The 24,513-nt window shown below is 48.9% G+C and overlaps 1 protein-coding gene across 2 annotated transcripts in view; it reads left to right on the top strand.

The window, feature by feature from the left end:
- Positions 1-21,382, top strand: part of LOC140402489 (uncharacterized) — a 143,076-nt gene extending 121,694 nt beyond the window's left edge. The window contains exon 13 of one of the 2 annotated variants that reach the window (XM_072490320.1): positions 20,872-21,382. In XM_072490320.1, the coding sequence (XP_072346421.1) occupies positions 20,872-20,943 (72 nt within the window). In that variant the 3' untranslated portion in view covers positions 20,944-21,382. Of the gene's footprint in view, positions 1-4,964; positions 6,490-20,871 lie in introns of those variants that run through there. The other variant, XM_072490321.1, reaches the window with a different exon arrangement.
- The last annotated feature ends 3,131 nt before the right edge of the window (positions 21,383-24,513 follow it).

Below are 24,513 nucleotides of genomic sequence, written 5' to 3'. Positions count from 1 at the left end.
GACCAATTGAGGTTCCCAGAGGTGGAAGAGGGACTGGTGGTGGGATTGGGGGCCCCGATTGGTCTGGAGGAGCTGATCAAATGGATAGGAAGCATGCAGGTGGGGAAGGCACCGGGGCCAGACGGTTTCCCCGTTGAATTCTATAAAAAATATATGGACCTGTTGGGTCCGCTGTTAGTCAGGTACTTTAATGAGGCAAGGGAGGGGGGGGGCTTTGCCACCGACGATGTCCCGGGCACTGATCTCCTTGATCCTGAAGCGGGACAAGGATCCCCTGCAATGTGGGTCTTACAGACCGATTTCCTTGCTAAATGTAGATGCCAAGGTGCTGGCGAAGGTCTTAGCCACGAGGATTGAGGATTGTGTGCCGCAGATCATCCATGAAGACCAGACAGGGTTTGTGAAGGGGAGACAGTTGGAACGCCAATGTGCGGAGGCTTTTGAACGTTATCATGATGCCGGCAAGGGAGGGGGAGGCGGAGATCGTGGTGGCGCTGGGCGCTGAGAAAACCTTCGATGGGGTAGAGTGGGGGTACCTGTGGGAGGTGCTGAAGAGGCTCAGGTTTGGGGAGGGGTTTGTCAGGTGGGTTAGGCTGTTGTATGAGGTCCCGATGGCGAGTGTGGCCATAAACAGGAGGAGGTCCGAGTACTTTCGGTTGCACCGAGGGACGAGACAGGGGTGTCACCTGTCCCCCCTGCTCTTCGCACTGGCGATTGAACCCCTGGCTATGGCACTAAGGGAGTCAAGGAACTGGAGGGGGTTGGTGCGGGGTGGGGAGGAGCATAGGGTGTCGCTTTATGTGGACGACCTGCTGCTGTTTGTGGCAGACCCGGTGGGAGGAATGCCGGAGGTAATGAGGATTCTTCGGGAATTCGGGGACTTTGCGGGGTACAAGCTCAACATGGGGAAGAGCGAGCTGTTCGTAGTTCATCCAGGGGACCAGGAGAGGGGGACTGGCGAGCTCCCACTAAAAAGGATGGAGAGGAGCTTCAGGTATTTGAGGGTCCAGGTGGCCAGGAGCTGGGGGGCCCTGCATCGGCTTAATTTTACAAGGCTGGTGGAGCAAATGGAGGAGGAGTTCAAGAGGTGGGACACGTTGCCGCTGTCCTTGGCGGGTAGGGTGCAGTCAATCAAAATGACGGTGCTCCCAAGGATTTTGTTCCTGTTCCAGTGCCTCCCCATGTTTATCCCGAAGGCTTTTTTTCAGGCGGGTTAACAAAAGTATAATAGGGTTTGTGTGGGCGCGAGGGACTCCCGAGGGTGAGAAGGGTGTTCCTGGAGCGGAGTAGAGATAGGGGGGACTGGTGCTGCCCAACCTCTGTTGGGCCGCCAATGCGACAATGGTGCGCAAGTGGGTGATGGAGGGGGAGGGGGCTGCATGGAAGAGTCTGGAGATGGCATCTTGTGTGGGTACGAGTCTGGGGGCGCTGGCAACAGCGCCGCTGCCGCTCCCTCCAAGGAGGTATACCACGAGCCCGGTGGTGGCGGCTGCCCTCAAAATTTGGGGGCAGTGGAGGCGGCACAGGGGGGAGGTTGGGGCCTCGGCGTGGACCCCATTACGTGGGAACCACCGGTTCGCCGCAGGAAGAACAGGTGGAGGGTTATCGGGGTGGCACAGGGATACGAAGTTTGGGGGACCTGTTTGTGGACGGGAAGTTCGCGAGCCTGGGTGAGCTGGAGAAGTACGGGCTCCCCCCGGGGAACACCTTCAGGTACTTACAGGTAAGGGCGTTTGCCAGGTGGCAGGTGGTGGAATTCCCACGGCTACTGCCACACACAGTACAGGACAGGGTGCTCTCGGGGGGGTGGGTGGGAGTGGGGAAGATCTCGGAAACTTACCAGGTGATGCAGGAGGAGGAGGGGGAGGCGGCCTCGGTGGTGAAGGTGAAAGGTAAGTGGGAGGAGGAATTGGGAGAGGAGATTGAGGAAGGGACGTGGGCAGATGCCCTAGGGAGGGTGAACTCTTTCTCATCGTGCGCGAGGCTCAGCCTCATACAGTTTTAGGTGCTGCACAGGGCACACATGACCGGGACAAGGATGAGCCGGTTTTTTGGGGGTGGGGACAGATGTGTTAGGTGCTCGGGGAGCCCAGCAAATCACACCCATATGTTCTGGGCATGCCCAGCGCTGGAGGAATTTTGGAAGGGCGTAGCGAGGATGGTGTCGAGGGTGGTAGGATCCAGGGTCAAACCGGGCTGGGGGCTCGCAATATTTTGGCAGAGGAGCCGGGAGTGCAGGAGGCGAAAGAGGCCGGTATTCTGGCCTTTGCGTCCCTGGTAGCCCGACGAAGGATTCTTCTTCAGTGGAAGGAGCGAGGCCCCCAAGTGTGGAATCCTGGATCAGCGATATGACGGGGTTTATTAAATTGGAGAGGGTGAAATTCGCCTTTAGCGGGTCGGTACAAGGGTTCTTTAGGCGGTGGCAACCGTTCTTAGACTTTCTGGCAGAACGATAGACATTGGTCAATGGCAGCACCAGCTCGGGGGCGGGGGGTGTTTACTTTATTATTGTTTATGTTATTTACACTGAAGGGTCTGAGAGGGTGTATATACCTGTTGTGTTAAGTCGGGATGTTAATGTTAATTTATTATTTATGTACAGGGGTGGGGTATGGGGGGTTGCTTTTCTAGATTGTGTTTTGTACTTAACCCTGTTGGGTTCTTTTTTTTCTCATTTTGTTATTGATATTTTATGAAAAACTTTAATAAAAATTATTCTTTAAAAAAAATGGACACCAAGGAATTGAACCCACCCTAGCCCACCTCAGACCGCTTTGTTGGTGGCCTGATTTAAAAATCGATGTCTCACACTACATTGAGAATTGCTTAATCTGTGCCCAGAACAATCCGGACAGATATGCTAAAAAGGCTCAATTTAGCCATACCCGCCCCATTAATGGACCCTGGACAAATCTCCAGATAGATTATATAGGACCCCTACCCCCGTGCAGAATGGTTACAAGTATGTGTTGGTGGTCATAGACACCTTCACAAAATGGGTGGAAGCATTTCCATCACGAACTAATACGGCCAAGACAACGGCTAAAATATTAACACACCACATCTTTACAAGATGGGGCCTCCCACGCAGTATTGAGTCTGATCAAGGCTCCCATTTCACCGGACGTGTAATGAAAAACGTCCTCACGATTTTCGGCATTAGACAAAAGTTCCATATCGCATACCACCCCCAGTCAAGTGGTATTCTAGAACGAATGAATAGGACATTGAAAGCCACCCTCAGGAAAATGGTACAGCAGAACAACAGCACCTGGGATTCAGTTCTCCCATTTGCATTAATGGTTTTAAGAAACACGGTATCTACATCCACAGGATACACCCCGCACACCCTCATGACCGGACGCCCCATGAAAGGCACAGAGTATGTATTAGGACTAGATTTGGCCAGCCCCGCAGTTACAGACCTCACGCATGAAAATGCGGTTACACAACTGGTACAGGCAGCCCAACTCACAGCAGCAGTGAGACTTGGAACCAGGAAGAAACAGAGCAAGGCCTGTTTTGACAAAACAGTACACGCCACTGAGTTTACAGTAGGGCAACAGGTTATGTTTTCCCTTTACAACCCCAGTTCATTCCTTTCCCCCAAATCTTCCGGACCGTACTCCATTTCGGACAAAGTCAGCCCCTCAGTATACAAAATAACCTATCCCAATGGTAAGTCTGCGTGGTTTCATATAAACTAGCTCAAGGCTTACGGCTCACAGAATAACCACACACACCACATCCTGCTCGCAGCAGCAGACGAGCACATGCCACCCACAGATGACGTATTTTTACCCTCCCCCAGCAGAGTCCAGCCCGTCCTCAGACATGACTTCAACTCCGCCTCCAGAGGCACGACTCCGCCTCTCCCTTCCCTCAACCAGCAGTGACAGCGACAGTGATAGCGATTACAATGACGACAGCCACAGCACACCACGTTACGACTACACCCCTGCACCAGGCCCCACTCCCAGTGAATCTGAGCATGATTCCACTGACCCATTTGAGATCACTTATATCAAAGCCCCTGACCCAGACCCACCGCCCGACGATTACGGATTGAAGCATAGTAGCTCCAACCTCGACACACGATTCTGGCACCGAGACAATTCCTTCAGGCTCATTCAGAATGATGAGATGGACCCCAATTCGTCCCAAGCAGCTTTAGCACGGTTACTACAGACAAGAGTTTGGCAGCCGGGAGAAGATGATGACTTGGCGTCTGACTCCCACCAAACGAATCCCTTTGTGACCCTGTTCGCTATTGAGCAGTGAGGTGTCCAGATGATGGAGAAAAAAGGAACCGATGGAGAGATACGGTGTCCTTTCTGATGGAACCTGCACCATGTTTGTTGAATGTTTGTTCGTTAGTGTTAACGTTACGTGTTGTTTGTAAACTCAAAAGTTGTTCACGGCCCCACTTCACCACTCCTTTAACACCCCCCGGCTGTTAATGGAACAAGTTTGTCCCAGATAATAGTTCAGAGGAACTAGTTTGTCAACAGAACACGACACATAGTTGCTCTCCTAACTCGAGAGGCAGCCCCCCACGACGACCACGTTCTTACCCGTTCTTGCCGGTTGCTCAGGCAGTGGAGAAACGGCGTTAGTCCCATCCAGCCTGAGGACCAACCCCCCCCCCCCCCCGCCCCCCTCTGGTCAGCCCATTTTGGCTTGTTACGTTCAAAATTCTTTTGTTTGATTCTGGCAACCCTTAGGTTGCTTCCCTCTGCTACTTACATCCTCAAACACTGGGATGGTAAATCTCAGGCTGCGAGATGGCTCGCAGTATGGCAGTATTTTTCTTAGATGTCTAGTCCAAATATTCGTTTTTTTTAAAAAATGAGGGAATCACAGATGGTGACCAACTATAAAGGGAAATTGGCAATAAAGGACAGATAGACAGACATACGGGATCTTAAGCAAGATAATAACAGAAATTATGCTTGTGTTCACAGAATTCAGGAACCTTGGGAACCCCAGAGGAAGACAAAGAAGAAGACCGACAAAGATGAAGACAGCCTTCGTGTTCGCATGGATCTTAGCGAGATCCCTTCAGTTGCGCGTGGACGCTACCCCCCTGACCCCTACCACACAAACCGTAAATGATTCTCATCCCTGCAATACACGGAACCCCAAGGAAATTAGCCCAGCGACAGCCAGCAATACCCCGACCTGGTGTAGTAAGTTTATCACCTAGTACTCACTCTCATATGTAGTCGAAGCACTCTTAGTGCTGGTGATACTTTGCAGTGTCGTGCAAACGTTTAGAGTTAGGAAATGGCGAAAGAGAGCATATCGCTCTCGCACCCCGGTATACAGGTTTAGGTCCCCCATTTTCGGATTTCACCAGACCCCCGAACCCATTGGGACGGATTAAAGAGCATACATTTGTTTAATGTATTCTGTGAAATAAAGAGATGTAAACCTCTGCGTCTGACTGCCAGGCCAGAGAAATTTGTGTGCTGCTATTTTGTACAGTTTAAGATGTATAGATTATTTTTGGATTGTTTGTATTTTTGGATTATTTGAATGAGGATTGCTTATTGAGAATAGTTAGAGGTTCCAGTTTTTTTATTTTTCTGTAATGCATGTATTAATGTCATAGCACCCCGTAGAGTTTTATGATAATGAATGTAATTAAAATGGTTTAGGTAAAATTGTGTTGTGTAGGATAGGACAGTGTAGAGCCTAAGTATGGGTGCCCCGGTGGTCAGAGGATGAAGACGACACAGTAATGTGATCCTTCACGCTTCGCATTGAGGATCGCGAGGAGGGCGTGTAGCCATCTGGACTGGCCACATCCCGATTACAAAATGGACACTTGCAAAGAATGCAGGGAAAATTGGACAATGCTAAGAAACAAGCAGGTGCAAGCTCTGTCTGTTGATTAGAACCTTAAACTCTCAGCAGGACAGAAACTACCAAGGAATCAACATACTAATGAGCCATCTCCGGGGACAAAAGGGAAACATTCAGATACACAATGTTAAGGCAGACTCCCTGGCGCCAGAAGAGGCTAAGACAAAACAGACTGACAGTCACCAGGACACGCCCAGCGATCAGGGAACCACCCCTCTATTGGAGGAAAATCGATAGATGATTAGGAAAGACCCAATTAGTTGAGGCCAAGTTCAAGGCCCACCCAAAAGCGCACAAAGCCCTTTTCAGTATAAAAGCCCCAAGGGAGAATCTTCCTCCTTTGGCTTTGGCTCTCACCGAAGAGAGAGACCTGCCTAGCAGCTGCACCAGACCAAGTAAGTTCCAAGTCAACGCACGCTACGAGATAGAGGCTCCTAGTTGCTACCCCGTAAACAGCTCAACCCAGCAGCCTCCGAACCAAGCAACGGCCATTGTTTCTCTGACTGAGTGGGCACCCAAAGCTAAGTATAGGCTTTAGTAATAGTGGTAGTTTAGTTTGTAGAGTTTATGCATGAGTAGATTTGACTGTGTGTAAATAAATCAGCATTGCTTTTGAACTTACTAACTGGTGTACAGAGTCATTGATCAGTATTCGGTTCTGAACTTTGTGGCGGTGTCGAAAGATACCTGGTGACTCTTGAGCAAACGTAATTAAACAGAGCCAACCAAACATTAGCAACACCATGTGATATCAATAATACTTTCAGGTCAGTTTGTTTTTCCTCTGTAAGGTAACGTCACAATTCATCCCAATTTTTAAGAACATCCTCATTTTCCAATTTAATTTGAGGTATGTCAAATTCACAGTCATCTGGATTTGGTTTGTCACTTTGAGTTAGAATCATTAAAACCTCCTTTTTCTCTCCTTCCCTTTCAGAGTACCTTTTAAGCATATTCACATGACACACTCGGTGAGTCTTCCTTCTATCTGGTGTTTTTACCACATAATTCACCTCACTTAATTTCATTTCAATCTGATACGGTTCACAAAACCTAGCTTTTAAAGGCTCCCCTACCACTGGTAACAACACTAAAACTTTATCCCCACTGGCAAAAATTTCTCACCCACCAATTTTTCCTTAATCAATTTAAGTGGGCCTCTTACCTCATGACCAAAAATTAGTTCAAAAGGACTAAATTTGGTAGACTCATTAGGTGTATCCCTAATTGCAAACAATACGAATGGGATTCCTTTATCCCAATCCTCTGGATAATCTTGACAATACGCCCTCAACATTGTCTTTAATGTTTGATGCCACCTTTCTAACGCTCCCTGCGATTCTGCATGGTACGCAGTTGATTTAAATTGTTTCATTCCTAAGCTATCCATAACTTCTTTGAATAACTTTGAAGTAAAATTCGATCCTTGATCCGATTGAATTTCTGTGGGTAGTCCATATCTAGTAAAGAATTTAAGTAATTCCTCCACAATCCTTTTAGCAGTAATATTACGTACTGGAATGGCCTCTGGAAACCGAGGAGACACATCCATTACAGTCAAAAGATATTGATTCCCACTTTTTCTTTTCGGAAGCAGTCCTACACAATCGATTAGGACCCTTGTACAAGGTTCCTCAAATGCTGGAATGGGTATTAAGGACGCTGGTTTTATCACTGCTTGAGGTTTCCCTATCACTTGACATGTGTGACATGATTGACAAAATTTAACTACATCTTTATGTAGTCTAGGCCAATAAAAATGTTTCTGGATTTTAGCTTGAGTTTCCTTATTCCCAAATGACCTCCCAGTGGTACCTCATGTGCAACTCGCAACACCTCCTTTCTATACCCTACCGGCAATACTACTTGATGAACCTCTGCCCACTTTTCATCCACCTGCATATGTACAGGTCTCCATTTTCTCATCAAGACATTTTTACGGTAATAACACTCTGGTATACTCTCAGATTCCTCTTCCGTATATGCTGTCTGATATATTTGTTTTATTTCTACATCATTCTGTTGTAACTCCGCCAATTTTCCTGAACTAAAAGTATCTGCCTCATCCTCCACCTGTTCTTGTTCTTTTACAACCATCTGATCAAAAATCGTTTCTGATAATTGCACTTCAACTTCATCTTCACTCTTTGATTTCTCCTCTTGTCTTAACCTGTGACTTTGCGACCTTGTTACTACACAATCCGGAAAAATTCCAGGATATTCATCCTTCAACCCTTCAGTTGACTGATTCTCCACTGGCTTATCAACCACAGTAGGCATCACTCCCACCTGCAATCCAGCTATATCATTACCCAAGATAAACTGTATTCCTTGAAAAGACAGTTTATCTATTACTCCTACTACCACTTCACCACTCTTCACTGGACTTTCCAACCTTACCTTATATAATGGAACGCTACTCCTCTCATCCTGAATTCCACATATCACCACCTTTTCTGGCAACATTCTTCCCAAACTACATAATTCCTCATCTCTTACCATTAAAGATTGTCTAGCCCCTGTATCTCTTAAAATTGTGACTTCTTTACCTGCTCCTCCTGATACACATGAGTAAACTTTACCCACACAAGTGAATTCTTTAAAGACATCTGGCACCTTCTTAACAATTACTTCTTGAACAGGCTGTACAATCGTTTGCACCTCCTTCGCTTCCCTTGGGCTTTCCTTTACCACTCTTACAAACCCCACTGTCTTATCCCGTTTTACCACATCAGCCTTCCCAGTGCTTTTCTTCAACCACCAACACTGTGACTTTACATGGCCTAGTTTATTACAGTGTAAACATCTGAAACTTTTCATTTCTTTTCCACCCTCCTGGATTTCTTTTTTACTCTGAGGTACACTCTCTTTATTGTCTCCCATCAGATCACCTTTACCTTTACCACTTGAGTATTTCTCATGTCCCCAGTTTCTATCCCTCACCGGCTGAAACTGATGTCAGAAACCAATCTTTGATTTATGAACTAATTCATAATCATCTGCCATTTCCGCTGCTAATCTTGCAGTTTTAACCCTCTGCTCTTCCACATGAGTTCTCACGACATCAGGAATTGAACTTTTAAACTCCTCCAAAAGTATAATTTCTCTGAGAGATTCATACGTTTGGTCTATTTTCAAAGCCCTTATCCACCTATCAAAATTACTCTGTTTGAGCTTTTCAAACTCCATGTATGTTTGACCAAATTCTTTCCTTAAATTTCTAAACCTTTGACTGTAAGCTTCAGGCACTAGCTCATATGCACTTAAGATGGATTTCTTCACCTCCTCATACGTTCCAGATATCTCCTCCGGTAGTGATGCAATCACTTCACTAGCTCTACCTACCAGCTTTGTTTGAATCAGTAACACCCACATGTCCTGTGGCCATTTCATTTGTTTAGCTACCTTCTCAAGTGAAATGAAAAAGGCTTCCATTTCCTTCTCATCAAACCTTGGCAATGCTTGGGCATATTTAAATCGATCCTCACCACGTCTTCGACTATGATGCTCTGTCTCATTATTCTCATCCATCTCCTCCAACTGTACGTGTCCCTTTACGTCTGCCAATTTTAACTGATTGTCATGTTTCATGGCCATTTTCTGAAGTTCAAACTCCCTGTCTTTTATCTTTTTCCCTGATCTGTATCACCCTTTCTTTTTCTTTTTGTTCTGCTAGGGCTATTCTTTCTTTCTTCTCTCTCCTTTCTTTTTCCTCTCTCTCTCTTTCTCTTTCTTTTTCCTCTCTCTCACTCTCGTATGCAAGCCGCTTTAATTCTTTCTCATGTTCCACTTGTTTAATTTGCAACTGAATTTTTGCCATTTCCAATGAGTCAAACTCTATCTCAGGAAACTTTAAATGCTTAACCACCGCCATAATTACCTCATCTTTTCGCATTTTATCAGTTAATGTTAACTGCAATGTTCTTGCCAAATCTAACAGTCTGCTTTTTGTTTCTATCCGTAAGGTACTACGTGTGACGTTCTCCACCCCCAAAAACTTCTGAGCCTCTGAAAGAGCCATTGTTCACAACACTTAAACTAAAATACCACACCGTAAAATCAACAATCCTTCACTGTCTTTAAGTTCACAAAAAACAATCCAGTAGATCGACTTTTATCCCGGACGAGCTCCCAATTGTTATGGGCAAGGCGTTTTCAGAACCCCAAAATATATTATGGAGTTCAACCAACTGCTCCCTTTAATGGATTTATTGCTTTTCCGAGCACGCGGCTTGTTCCCTGGGTGTGGGATTACAATTATGGACACGTGGGTTTTTAAACACAAAACAATGTTTATTCCATGAACTCAACTTAACCTCTTAAAAAAACATTGGATCTCTTAACCCCCCTTCAAAGATAACTCAGAAAATATTGCAACAGTAAATAATTCCTTAAAATGTTCCTTCAAACTTCCAAGAGACTTAACACCTTTAAACAGTATCACATCAGGTTAAAGGATATATATATTTTCTGTAGAAAGGCAGAGACATATTAGGCTGTTTGACTTCAGCTCCAGCACCTTGCTTTCTTCCTCCAGCTCTCTGGAAGCACACAGTCACACACAAACTGCTTTTTCCAACTGGCTTTCCAAGCAACTCACAACAAACCAGAACTTCTCAAGCTGGTTTTTCAAACTGGCTTTCTCCTTTTAATCAGCTCACAGCAAAACAGCCAGGCACTTTTTAAAACTGAAACTTCAAAATGGCAGAACTGAGTTCAGCTCCACCCACTCTAAGACATCACTGTTTTCTTAAAGGTACATTACTTAAACATCCAGTTCTTAAAAGCACTCTCGCATGACAGGAGGAAATTAGAACTCAACTCGCAGTGAGGGGGAGGAAATCAGAATCCAACTTGTGATGAGGGAGAGGAAATCAGAACCTAACTCGCAGTGAGGGGGAGGAAATCAGAACCCAACTCACCATGAGGGAGAGGAAATCAGAACCCAACTCGCAGTGAGGGGGAGGAAAACAGAAACCCAACTCGCTGTGGGGGGCGGGGGTGCTGAGGAATTAGAACCCGACTCTTTGCCTGGTTTTTAACCCTCATTGTAATCAGAGCTTTCAATGTCTCCTTCCCTTCATTAATTCTGTTTCACTGAAAGGATCAGATGTGATATTTAATTGATACAGTCAAGCTCTGAGTCCCCAATTCTTTCTGTTGCAATAGGACTTCTGTGAATGCAAATCTGGTTCAAAATCTTCATCCTATTGTTTTTAGTTGATCTTTTTGACAAGTTGTGCATGAAACATTAGTCTGTCAGTGGCCTTTCCCAGTGCCTTTTTGGTTCCCATCACGTGACATTCCCTCAGCAGCATCTTTCAGAGAGATTTCAGGGAAACATGGCTGGGCAGGGAGGAGAGGAGATCCATTCTCCTCCTGAATTTGAATGTATTTCTATGTATCCTTAACACCTCTGTGTCCTCGATAGCCCTGCAATGTTGGTTCAATGTTATGTTCCATGATCACCTCTCTGACATGAGCGGGATACTCCGTTCCGGCAGCCGGCCAGTGAGGTTTCCCCACTGTGGCCACCTCCGCGCCGTCAGGAAACCCACGGGCGTGAGTGCGCTGCCGGCGAAGTGGAGGATTCCGCCAACGGAGAATCCCGCTACAGATGTACACATTCCCTTACATCGACAGTTAGCTTCGCAGAGCTAAGTTATGGCATAAAAGCAGAAAGTGATGGAAATATTCAGCTGGTCTGTGGAGAGAGAAAAAGTTAATGCTTTATGTCATATTCGACTCGAAACATTAACTCTGTTTCTCTTTCTGTACAGATGCTGCCAGATCTGCTGAGTATTCCCAGCATTTTGTGTTCCAGATTTTTGGCATGAGCTGTGTTTTGCTCTTATGCCATGTAATGCGCACTTCAACATCAAGGTTCTCAAACCTAATTTAAGTAAAAGAGTGCAAGGAATCTGCTATATTGAGTTCAGACTGGTTGCAAATCCGCTCTGGCTAAGCATGAAAGATATCTCAAATGTTTCTAATGAACACGGAGACATACTCTTCCCCTGTTCCAAGCAGTAAATGGAAAATAAACAGAAAGATTTTTACCTACGTATTTATTTTCAAGACCACCAGAAATCCCAAAACACTTTATCGCCATTTTTGGAGTATGTCACTGTAGTAATGCAGGAGGTGCGTCAGACAATTGGTGCACACCAAAGCTCCCAAGAAAGTTGTCCTGAATTCCAATCACCCTCGCAGCCTATAGCAAGGCACTCAACATAACGCAACAGTAGAGATGAAAATAATGAGATCCAATGTGGGAGGGGAGGGAAGAATTGGGAATTGTGGAAGGGGAGGGAATAATTGGGGATATTTATGGGATATATACAAGTGGCTGGAGGAGCAGGGAGGCGAGCGGGTGGTGAAGATCAAGGAGACAGGGGAAGCGGAGTTGGGAGGGGAGATCAAGTGAGGAGCATAGCGTGAGGCACTGCGTAGGGTAAACGGGACCTCTTCCACAAGGATGAGCCTGATACAGTTTAAGGTGGTGCACAAGGTGCATATGACTCGGATGAGAATGAGTGGGTTCTTTCAGGGGGTAGCAGATGAGTGTGAGGTATGGGCGGGGGCCAGCGAATCACACGCACATGTTTTGGGATTGCGAAAAATTGGGGAGATTCTGGACGGGAGTGTTCGCAGTCTTAGCCAGGATAGTAGAGGAGGAGGTGGTGGCGATATTTGGGGTTTCAGAGGAGCCGGAGCTCATGGAGTGGAGGAAGGCCGACGTTGTGGCACTCGCCTCTGATTGCACGGTGGCCAATTTTACTGGAGTGGCGGTCGGCATCGCCACCGGGGGTAGCGGCTTGGTTGGGTGACCTGTACGACTTCCTGTGATTAGAGAAGATAAAGTCTTAGTTAAGGGGCTCTTCAGGGGGGGGTGAGGAGAAGTGGGGGATGTTTGTGACCCTTTTTGAGGGGCTGTTCGTCGCGAGTGAGGGGGGGGGGGTGAAAAAGGGGAAAAATCTGTCGACTGTGTAGTTGATTGTTGGGAAGTATGTTTCCTGGGGTGTTTGTTCGCTGTAACCTGTTTTTTTTTTTAGAAAATATTTTATTGAAGCATTTGTGATTTTCACAATTTAATATATTCACATTTCTAAAACAACCGCGCGGGATGCGCACAAAAAAACCCTAAAATAACAACAAACAATAAACCACGTCCCCCACTTCTCCCGCCTTGTCCCCAATTACCATTATACTACGCTCCTTGTCCTTATCAAACATCGCCATGCCTCCTGTTTTCCTCCCCTCCTCCTTTTCCCTTTCCGCCCTTACTGCTGACGTTCAATTTTTCTTGAAGAAATCGATGAGCGGCTGCCACCTCCAGGCGAATCCCTGCATTGATCCTCTCAGAGCGAACTTTATTTTCCCCAGACTGAGAATACCTACCGTATCGCTGACCCCCAGACTGAGAAACCCGACCATATCGCTGACCCCCAGACTGAGAAACCCGACCATATCGCTGATCCCCAGACTGAGAAACTCTACCATATCGCTGATCCCCAGACTGAGAAACCCGACCATATCGCTGACCCCCAGACTGAGAAACCCAATCATATCGCTGACTCCCAGACTGAGAAACCCGACCATATCGCTGATCCCCAGACTGAGAAACCCGACCATATCGCTGACCCCCAGACTGAGAAACTCTACCATATCGCTGACCCCCAGACTGAGAAACCCGACCATATCGCTGATCCCCAGACTGAGAAACCCTGTCATATCGCTGACCCCCAGACTGAGAAACCCGACCATATCGCTGATCCCCAGACTGAGAAACCCGACCATATCGCTGACCCCCAGACTGAGAAACCCGACCATATCGCTGACCCCCAGACTGAGAAACTCTACCATATCGCTGATCCCCAGACTGAGAAACCCTGTCATATCGCTGACCCCCAGACTGAGAAACCCTGTCATATCGCTGACCCCCCGACTGAGAAACTCGACCATATCGCTGACCCCCAGACTGAGAAACTCGACCATATCGCTGATCCCCAGACTGAGAAACCCAATCATATCGCTGACTCCCAGACTGAGAAACCCGACCATATCGCTGACCCCCAGACTGAGAAACCCGGCCATATCGCTGACCCCCAGACTGAGAAACCCAATCATATCGCTGACTCCCAGACTGAGAAACCCGACCATATCGCTGACCCCCAGACTGAGAAACTCTACCATATCGCTGACCCCCAGACTGAGAAACCCGACCATATCGCTGACCCCCAGACTGAGAAACCCGACCATATCGCTGACTCCCAGACTGAGAAACCCGATCATATCGCTGACCCCCAGACTGAGAAACCCTGTCATATCGCTGACCCCCCGACTGAGAAACTCGACCATATCGCTGACCCCCAGACTGAGAAACCCGACCATATCGCTGATCCCCAGACTGAGAAACTCGACCATATCGCTGATCCCCAGACTGAGAAACCCGACCATATCGCTGACCCCCAGACTGAGAAACTCTACCATATCGCTGACCCCCAGCCTGAGAAACCCTGTCATATCGCTGATCCCCAGACTGAGAAACCCGACCATATCGCTGACCCCCCGACTGAGAAACTCGACCATATCGCTGACCCCCAGACTGAGAAACCCGACCATATCGCTGACCCCCAGACTGAGAAACCCGGCCATATCGCTGACCCCCAGACTGAGAAACCCAATCATATCGCTGACTCCCAGACTGAGAAACCCGACCATATCGCTGACCCCCAGACTGAGAAACTCTACCATATCGCTGACCCCCAGACTGAGAAACCCGACCATATCGCTGACCCCCAGACTGAGAAACCCGACCATATCGCTGACTCCCAGACTGAGAAACCCGATCATATCGCTGACCCCCAGACTGAGAAACCCTGTCATATCGCTGACCCCCCAACTGAGAAACTCGACCATATCGCTGACCCCCAGACTGAGAAACCCGACCATATCGCTGATCCCCAGACTGAGAAACTCGACCATATCGCTGATCCCCAGACTGAGAAACCCGACCATATCGCTGACCCCCAGACTGAGAAACTCTACCATATCGCTGACCCCCAGCCTGAGAAACCCTGTCATATCGCTGATCCCCAGACTGAGAAACCCGACCATATCGCTGACCCCCCGACTGAGAAACTCGACCATATCGCTGACCCCCAGACTGAGAAACCCGACCATATCGCTGATCCCCAGACTGAGAAACTCGACCATATCGCTGATCCCCAGACTGAGAAACTCGACCATATCGCTGACCCCCAGACTGAGAAACCCGATCATATCGCTGATCCTCAGACTGAGAAACTCGACCATATCGCTGATCCCCAGACTGAGAAACCCGACCATATCGCTGACTCCCAGACTGAGAAACCCGATCATATCGCTGACTCCCAGACTGAGAAACCCGGCCATATCGCTGACCCCCAGACTGAGAAACCCTGTCATATCGCTGACCCCCCGACTGAGAAACTCGACCATATCGCTGATCCCCAGACTGAGAAACCCGACCATATCGCTGACCCCCAGACTGAGAAACCCGACCATATCGCTGACCCCCAGACTGAGAAACTCGACCATATCGCTGACTCCCAGACTGAGAAACCCGACCATATCGCTGACCCCCAGACTGAGAAACCCGACCTTATCGCTGACTCCCAGACTGAGAAACCCGACCATATCGCTGACCCCCAGACTGAGAAACTCTACCATATCGCTGACCCCCAGACTGAGAAACCCGACCATATCGCTGACCCCCAGACTGAGAAACCCGACCATATCGCTGACCCCCAGACTGAGAAACCCGACCATATCGCTGATCCCCAGACTGAGAAACCCGACCATATCGCTGACTCCCAGACTGAGAAACCCGATCATATCGCTGACCCCCAGACTGAGAAACCCTGTCATATCGCTGACCCCCCGACTGAGAAACTCGACCATATCGCTGACCCCCAGACTGAGAAACCCGACCATATCGCTGACCCCCAGACTGAGAAACTCGACCATATCGCTGACCCCCAGACTGAGAAACCCTGTCATAACGCTGACCCCCCGACTGAGAAACTCGACCATATCGCTGACCCCCAGACTGAGAAACCCGACCATATCGCTGATCCCCAGACTGAGAAACCCGACCATATCGCTGACCCCCAGACTGAGAAACTCTACCATATCGCTGACCCCCAGACTGAGAAACTCTACCATATCGCTGACCCCCAGACTGAGAAACCCGACCGTATCGCTGACCCCCAGACTGAGAAACCCGACCATATCGCTGATCCTCAGACTGAGAAACCCGACCATATCGCTGATCCCCAGACTGAGAAACCCGACCATATCGCTGATCCTCAAACTGAGAAACCCGACCATATCGCTGATCCCCAGACTGAGAAACATTGACCATATCGCTGATCCCCAGACTGAGAAACTCGACCATATCGCTGACCCCCAGACTGAGAAACCCGACCATATCGCTGACCCCCAGACTGAGAAACCCGACCATATCGCTGACCCCCAGACTGAGAAACCCGATCATATCGCTGATCCCCAGACTTAGAAACATTGACCATATCGCTGACCCCCAGACTGAGAAACTTTACCATATCGCTGACCCCCAGACTGAGAAACATTGACCATATCGCTGATCCCCAGACTGAGAAACATTGACCATATCGCTGACCCCCAGACTGAGAAACCCGACCATATCGCTGACCCCCAGACTGAGAAACCCGATCATATCGCTGATCCCCAGACTTAGAAACATTGACCATATCGCTGACCCCCAGACTGAGAAACTTTACCATATCGCTGACCCCCAGACTGAGAAACCCGACCATATCGCTGACCCCCAGACTGAGAAACCCGACCATATCGCTGACCCCCAGACTGAGAAACCCGACCATGTCGCTGACCCCCAGACTGAGAAACCTGACCATATCGCTGACCCCCAGACTGAGAAACCCTGTCATATCGCTGACCCCCAGACTGAGAAACCCGATCATATCGCTGATCCCCAGACTGAGAAACTCGACCATATCGCTGATCCCCAGACTGAGAAACTCGACCATATCGCTGACTCCCAGACTGAGAAACTCGACCATATCGCTGACCCCCAGACTGAGAAACTCTACCATATCGCTGACCCCCAGACTGAGAAACCCGATCATATCGCTGACCCCCAGACTGAGAAACTCGACCATATCGCTGATCCTCAGACTGAGAAACCCGACCATATCGCTGACCCCCAGACTGAGAAACCCCGACCATATCGCTGACCCCCAGACTGAGAAACCCTGTCATATCGCTGACCCCCAGACTGAGAAACCCGACCATATCACTGATCCTCAGACTGAGAACCTCGACCATATCGCTGACCCCCAGACTGAGAAACCCGACCATATCGCTGACCCCCAGACTGAGAAACCCGACCATATCGCTGACCCCCAGACTGAGAAACCCGACCATATCGCTGACCCCCAGACTGAGAAACTCTACCATATCGCTGACCCCCAGACTGAGAAACTCTACCATATCGCTGACCCCCAGACTGAGAAACCCGATCGTATCGCTGACCCCCAGACTGAGAAACTCTACCATATCGCTGACCCCCAGACTGAGAAACCCAACCATATCGCTGATCCCCAGACTGAGAAACCCGACCATATCGCTGACCCCCAGACTGAGAAACTCGACCATATCGCTGATCCCCAGACTGAGAAACCCGACCATATCGCTGACCCATCAGACTGAGAAACTCTACCATATCGCTGACCCCCAGACTGAGAAACTCTACCATATCGCTGACCCCCAGACTGAGAAACCCGACCATATCGCTGACCCCCAGACTGAGAAACCCGACCATATCGCTGACCCCCAGACTGAGAAACCCGACCATATCGCTGACCCCCAGACTGAGAAACCCGACCATATCGCTGACCCCCAGACTGAGAAACCCTACCATATCGCTGACCCCCAGACTGAGAAACCCGACCATATCGCTGACCCCCAGCCTGAGAAACCCTGTCATATCGCTGACCCCCCGACTGAGAAACCCGACCATATCGCTGACCCCCAGACTGAGAAACCCGACCATATCGCTGACCCCCAGACTGAGAAACTCTACCATATCGCTGACCCCCAGACTGAGAAACTCTACCATATCGCTGACCCCCAGACTGAGAAACCCGACCATATCGCTGACCCCCAGACTGAGAGACCCGATCATATCGCTGACCCCCAGACTGAGAAACTCTACCATATCGCTGACCCCCAGACTGAGAAACCCAACCATATCGCTGATCCCCAGACTGAGAAACCCGACCATATCGCTGACCCCCAGACTGAGAAACTCGACCATATCGCTGATCCCCAGACTGAGAAACCCGACCATATCGCTGACCCCCAGACTGAGAAACTCTACCAGATCGCTGACCCCCAGACTGAGAAACTCTACCATATCGCTGACACCCAGACTGAGAAACCCGACCATATCGCTGACCCCCAGACTGAGAAACCCGACCATATCGCTGACCCCCAGACTGAGAAACCCGACCATATCGCTGATCCCCAGACTGAGAAACCCTATCATATCGCTGACCCCCAGACTGAGAAACTCTACCATATCGCTGACCCCCAGACTGAGAAACCCGACCATATCGCTGACCCCCAGCCTGAGAAACCCTGTCATATCGCTGACCCCCCGACTGAGAAACCCGACCATATCGCTGACCCCCAGGCTGAGAAACCCGACCATATCGCTGACCCCCAGACTGAGAAACTCTACCATATCGCTGATCCTCAGACTGAGAAACCCGACCATATCGCTGACCCCCAGACTGAGAAACCCGACCATATCGCTGACCCCCAGACTGAGAAACCCGACCATATCGCTGATCCCCAGACTGAGAAACCCTATCATATCGCTGACCCCCAGACTGAGAAACCCGACCATATCGCTGACCCCCAGACTGAGAAACCCGACCATATCGCTGATCCTCAGACTGAGAAACTCGACCATATCGCTGACCCCCAGACTGAGAAACCCGACCATATCGCTGACCCCCAGACTGAGAAACCCGACCATATCGCTGACCCCCAGACTGAGAAACCCGATCATATCGCTGATCCCCAGACTGAGAAACATTGACCATATCGCTGACCCCCAGACTGAGAAACCCGACCATATCGCTGACCCCCAGACTGAGAAACTCGACCATATCGCTGACCCCCAGACTGAGAAACTCGACCATATCGCTGATCCCCAGACTGAGAAACCCGACCATATCGCTGACCCCCAGACTGAGAAACCCGACCATATCGCTGACCCCCAGACTGAGAAACCCGATCATATCGCTGATCCCCAGACTGAGAAACATTGACCATATCGCTGACCCCCAGACTGAGAAACCCGACCATATCGCTGACCCCCAGACTGAGAAACTCGACCATATCGCTGACCCCCAGACTGAGAAACTCGACCATATCGCTGATCCCCAGACTGAGAAACCCGACCATATCGCTGACCCCCAGACTGAGAAACCCGACCATATCGCTGACCCCCCGACTGAGAAACCTGACCATATCGCTGACTCCCAGACTGAGAAACCCGACCATATCGCTGATCCTCAGACTGAGAAACCCGACCATATCGCTGACCCCCAGACTGAGAAACCCGACCATATCGCTGACCCCCAGACTGAGAAACCCAATCATATCGCTGATCCTCAGACTGAGAAACCCGACCATATCGCTGACCCCCAGACTGAGAAACCCGACCATATCGCTGACCCCCAGACTGAGAAACCCGATCATATCGCTGATCCCCAGACTGAGAAACATTGACCATATCGCTGACCCCCAGACTGAGAAACCCGACCATATCGCTGACCCCCAGACTGAGAAACTCGACCATATCGCTGACCCCCAGACTGAGAAACTCGACCATATCGCTGATCCCCAGACTGAGAAACCCGACCATATCGCTGACCCCCAGACTGAGAAACCCGACCATATCGCTGACCCCCCGACTGAGAAACCTGACCATATCGCTGACTCCCAGACTGAGAAACCCGACCATATCGCTGATCCTCAGACTGAGAAACCCGACCATATCGCTGACCCCCAGACTGAGAAACCCGACCATATCGCTGACCCCCAGACTGAGAAACCCAATCATATCGCTGATCCTCAGACTGAGAAACCCGACCATATCGCTGACCCCCAGACTGAGAAACCCGACCATATCGCTGATCCCCAGACTGAGAAACCCGACCATATCGCTGACCCCCAGACTGAGAAACCCCGACCATATCGCTGACCCCCAGACTGAGAAACCCGACCATATCGCTGACCCCCAGACTGAGAAACCCTACCATATCGCTGACCCCCAGACTGAGAAACCCGACCATATCGCTGACCCCCAGACTGAGAAACCCGACCATATCGCTGATCCCCAGACTGAGAAACCCGGCCATATCGCTGACCCCCAGACTGAGAAACCCAACCATATCGCTGACCCCCAGACTGAGAAACCCGGCCATATCGCTGACCCCCAGACTGAGAAACCCGACCATATCGCTGACCCTCAGGCTGAGAAACTCGACCATATCGCTGACCCCCAGACTGAGAAACCCGGCCATATCGCTGACCCCCAGACTGAGAAACCCGACCATATCGCTGACCCCCAGACTGAGAAACCCTGTCATATCGCTGACCCCCAGACTGAGAAACCCGACCATATCGCTGACCCCCAGACTGAGAAACCCTGTCATATCGCTGACCCCCAGACTGAGAAACCCTGTCATATCGCTGACCCCCAGACTGAGAAACCCGACCATATCGCTGACCCTGCTGTTACCTGTTTTGTACATGTTTGTCATAAAATACTTTTTTTTTTAAAGAGAATAATGAGATCCCATTTGCTTTCAAGACAACTTAACAGCGTTCAGTTGGTGAACAAGCCGTTGAATCTGACTGTGTCGTTGCCTCCTCTCCTCTCAGGATGAAGCTGGTGAGGACAGAGATTTGGAAGACTGGAGAGAAGAGGCGCCGGATGAACCAACCAAGAACTGACCACTGGAGTGACCGTGAGCTACCAGTGCCATAGACCCCGACATCCTCTCACCGCAATGGTTAACGATAAAATCAAACAGTACTTGAGCATTATATAAATAATGAGATTACTTAAAAAGCAATTTATTCTCCCTCCCTCTCCCCAAAAACTCCCCTTTCGCTCAGCAGGTGACACTCCGTCACCCGATTCCAGACAGTGTTCGTCGTGGACATCCCTGTCAACAAAGGAACATTCTTTGGGTCCCAATATGCACGGACAGGGGGATAATATATATTCAAATTGTTTTTGTCTCAGGCAGCAGGTAATATGGAAGGAATTCATTTTGCAGTGAGTTTTAGCTCCTGTGTATAATCGAACTTGGCCGGTGTTTCATTTAATTCACAAATTGTTTTAGTTTAACAGGAATTCTTGAAATGTAATAAACGGGTTGTACTAAAACCAGAGCGTTTGTTTGTTCCGTGGCGCAAGAAGGTGTCAGCTGGAGGTCTCAGTTGCGTTCACGAGGTGTGTGAGTTTCCTATTGCACAGCCTCCAGCAGCCAAGCAGTGAGACTTTACAGTTCAGACACAACAAGCCAAATAATACCCCTCTGTGCTGTATGATTCTATTGTAGCGAAGCACAGCCAACTGCACGTGCTCGATCTCCATCCAGCAGCAGCACTCAACACTGGAATTATCTCCGCCTTCTTGAAACTGCTGGCATCGCCGCTGCTTCAGGACTGTCCTGACGTCACCAGGAATTAAAGACTTATCACTTGGGCATGGCCGTGAGCAACACCCGGGGTGGGGGAGGGGGGAACATACATGTGTTAGAAATGTATTTCTTCTCTTTGGACGCGTGTTAAATCCGCCAAATCAGCACACATGAAACAGCAGGTAGAAAACTATAGTCAAGGATTATTAATAATAGTCAAAAGGGGAGCACTTTTGGCACAGTGGTTAGCCCTGCTGCCTCACGACGCCAAGGGCCTTGTTTCATTCCCGGCCCTGGTTCAGTGTCCATGTGGAGTTTGCACATTCTCCCCGTGTCTGCGTGGGTCTCACCCCCACAACCCAAAAAGATGTGGAGGGTAGGTGGATTGGCCAAGTTAAATTGTCCCTTAATTGGGGGAAAATAGAGAATCTGATATCCTAAATTTATTTTTAAAGTAAATACAGTTTTTAAATAATACTCTCCCTGAAGGGTCTCCCTCCCTGATCTGCACCCAGGTCTAGTCAGGGTTTTTATACGAGTGAGGGCTTTACTTGTTAAGGGGAACCACCGCCCCCGCTACTGGGAAAGATCATATTGTGTGGAGGTCATTGGGAATCGGATCGTCCCCATTCCTCAAGTGTTATAGCAACACTTTTAGGTCTCTTTGACCTGGGTTATCATGTGATTAAACCTTAAAGCAACCCTTGGCATCAAATACACAAAAATTAGAGTCTAATGAATCTGTCCCACGCCTCTCGAACAGTGTGCAGCCTCTGTCACAGTTGATCAGCCCATGCTCCATAAAAGATCTCCATTATCCAGCTGGGTACAATTGCACCGAGTTTCATTCTTATTCTGTCCGTCACCAGAGAATTGTCATCGATGGCTTTTTGATTCGCTTCCGTGCTATTACATCTGGTGTCTCCCAAGGATGATCCTTGGTGCCCTCCTATTTCTCATCTATGCTGCCCCTCACAATAACATCTGTAAACACACTGGCCAGCAAGTTGGCACAGTCGTTAGCACTGTTGCCTCATAGTGGCAGGGACCTGTGTTCGGCCTCAGGTGACTGCGGAGTCTGCACGTTCTCCCCGTTTGCGTGGGTTTCCTCCGAGTGCTCCGGTTTCCTCTCACAGTCCAAAGATGTGTAAATCAGGTGGATTGGCCACGCTAAATTGTCCCTTAATGTCCAACTCATTAGATGGGGTTAAGGGATTAGACCAGGGGGTGTGGGCCTCGGTATAGTGGTCTTTCGAAGGGTTGGTGTAGACTCAATGGGCTGATTGGCCTCCTTCTGCAATGTAGGGATTCTATGAACACAATATCACTTTCCACATGTGCACAGACGACATCCACTCCTCCACTGTCTTGAAATTACCAGACTGCTTGCCAGACATCCAGTATTGGATTGAAGCTATTTTATAGAGTCCCTGCTACAAACACAGCTCCCACGCCATCGACCCCTGCAGGCCTGAGGCTGAACAGGGCTGTTCAGCAACCTTGGTGTCATATTCAAATATTATTAAGATTATCAAGATTATTAATTAAAAAGGTGGAAGTAGGGAATTGTGCAGATCACATGGGTATATGGTTGAAAGCTTAATTCAGCTTAATTCAACCTTTGAAAGCAGACCCAGGCAGGCCAGCAGCACGGTTCAATTCCCGTACCAGCCTCCCCGAACAGGCGCCGGAATGTGGCGACTAGGGGCTTTTCACAGTAACTTCATTTGAAGCCTACTTGTGACAACAAGCGATTTTCATTTCATTTTTCATTTCATTTCAATGTGCAAACTCCACATGGACAGGGACCCAGAGCCGGGATCGAACCTGGGACCTCGGTGCCATATTATTAATAATAATTAATAATCTTGATAATCTTTATCAGTATCGCAAGTAGGCTTACATTTACACTAAATTTGTCAAACACGATTTCCCTTCTGTAAAATCATGATTTTCCCACCCATCTCGCTGGTGGGATCTTCTGGTTCTGCCAAAGGCGACATCCCTCTGTCGCTGAGGTGGTTCCCTTGACGACGAGGCGGGTGAGCCAAATAATTGTAGACTTTGGCAGGAACAAAAGGTCCTGCCGCTGGCAAGCTGGCTCCGCCACTGGAAAACGGGCGGTGGTGGACCCATGTCAATAATCATCTTTATTAGTATCACAAGTAGACTTACGTTAACACTGGAATGAACGGGCAGCACGGTGGCGCAGTGGGTTAGCCCTGCAGCCTCACGGCGCCGAGGTCCCAGGTTCGATCCCGGCTCTGGGTCCCTGTCCGTGTGGAGTTTGCACATTGAAATGAAACGAAAAATGAAAATCGCTTGTTGTCACAAGTAGGCTTCAAATGAAGTTACTGTGAAAAGCCCCTAGTCGCCACATTCAGGCGCCTGTTCGGGGAGGTTGGTACGGGAATTGAACCGTGCTGCTGGCCTGCTTTCAAAGCCAGTGATTTAGCCCTGTGCTAAACCAGACCCTTTCTCTCCGCGTTTGCGTGGGTTTCGCGCCCCCCCCCCCCCCCCCCAACCCAAAGATGTGCAGGTTAGGTGGATTGGAAAACATGAACTCTAAATTTATATTTTTAATGATAATAAGCCTATCATTTCCTGCTTTCAGTCTCCCTCCTTTCTACTAAGGCCAATCTGGAGCTATTTCACGTGCCTGCTGCATATCCCGTCCTCAGCACAGATTCCTGGAATGTAACTTCTCAACATTATTTTTTTTAAAATTTCATCTGAGTTCCTCTCCGGGGAATACCCGGAGCTCCCCCCATTGGAGGTATCACATCAGCAGCCTCAACAGGATGGGGGACAAACGATTCACTAAAACAGTGTTTTTCAAACTTTTCTTCCGGGGACCCATTTTTATCAACCGGCC

The sequence above is a fragment of the Scyliorhinus torazame genome, chromosome 25 (assembly GCF_047496885.1).
Source record: "Scyliorhinus torazame isolate Kashiwa2021f chromosome 25, sScyTor2.1, whole genome shotgun sequence".
Taxonomy (NCBI): domain Eukaryota; kingdom Metazoa; phylum Chordata; class Chondrichthyes; order Carcharhiniformes; family Scyliorhinidae; genus Scyliorhinus; species Scyliorhinus torazame.
The sequence above is the reverse complement of the archived record's forward strand: the minus strand, read 5'-3'. Positions and strand labels throughout refer to the sequence as shown.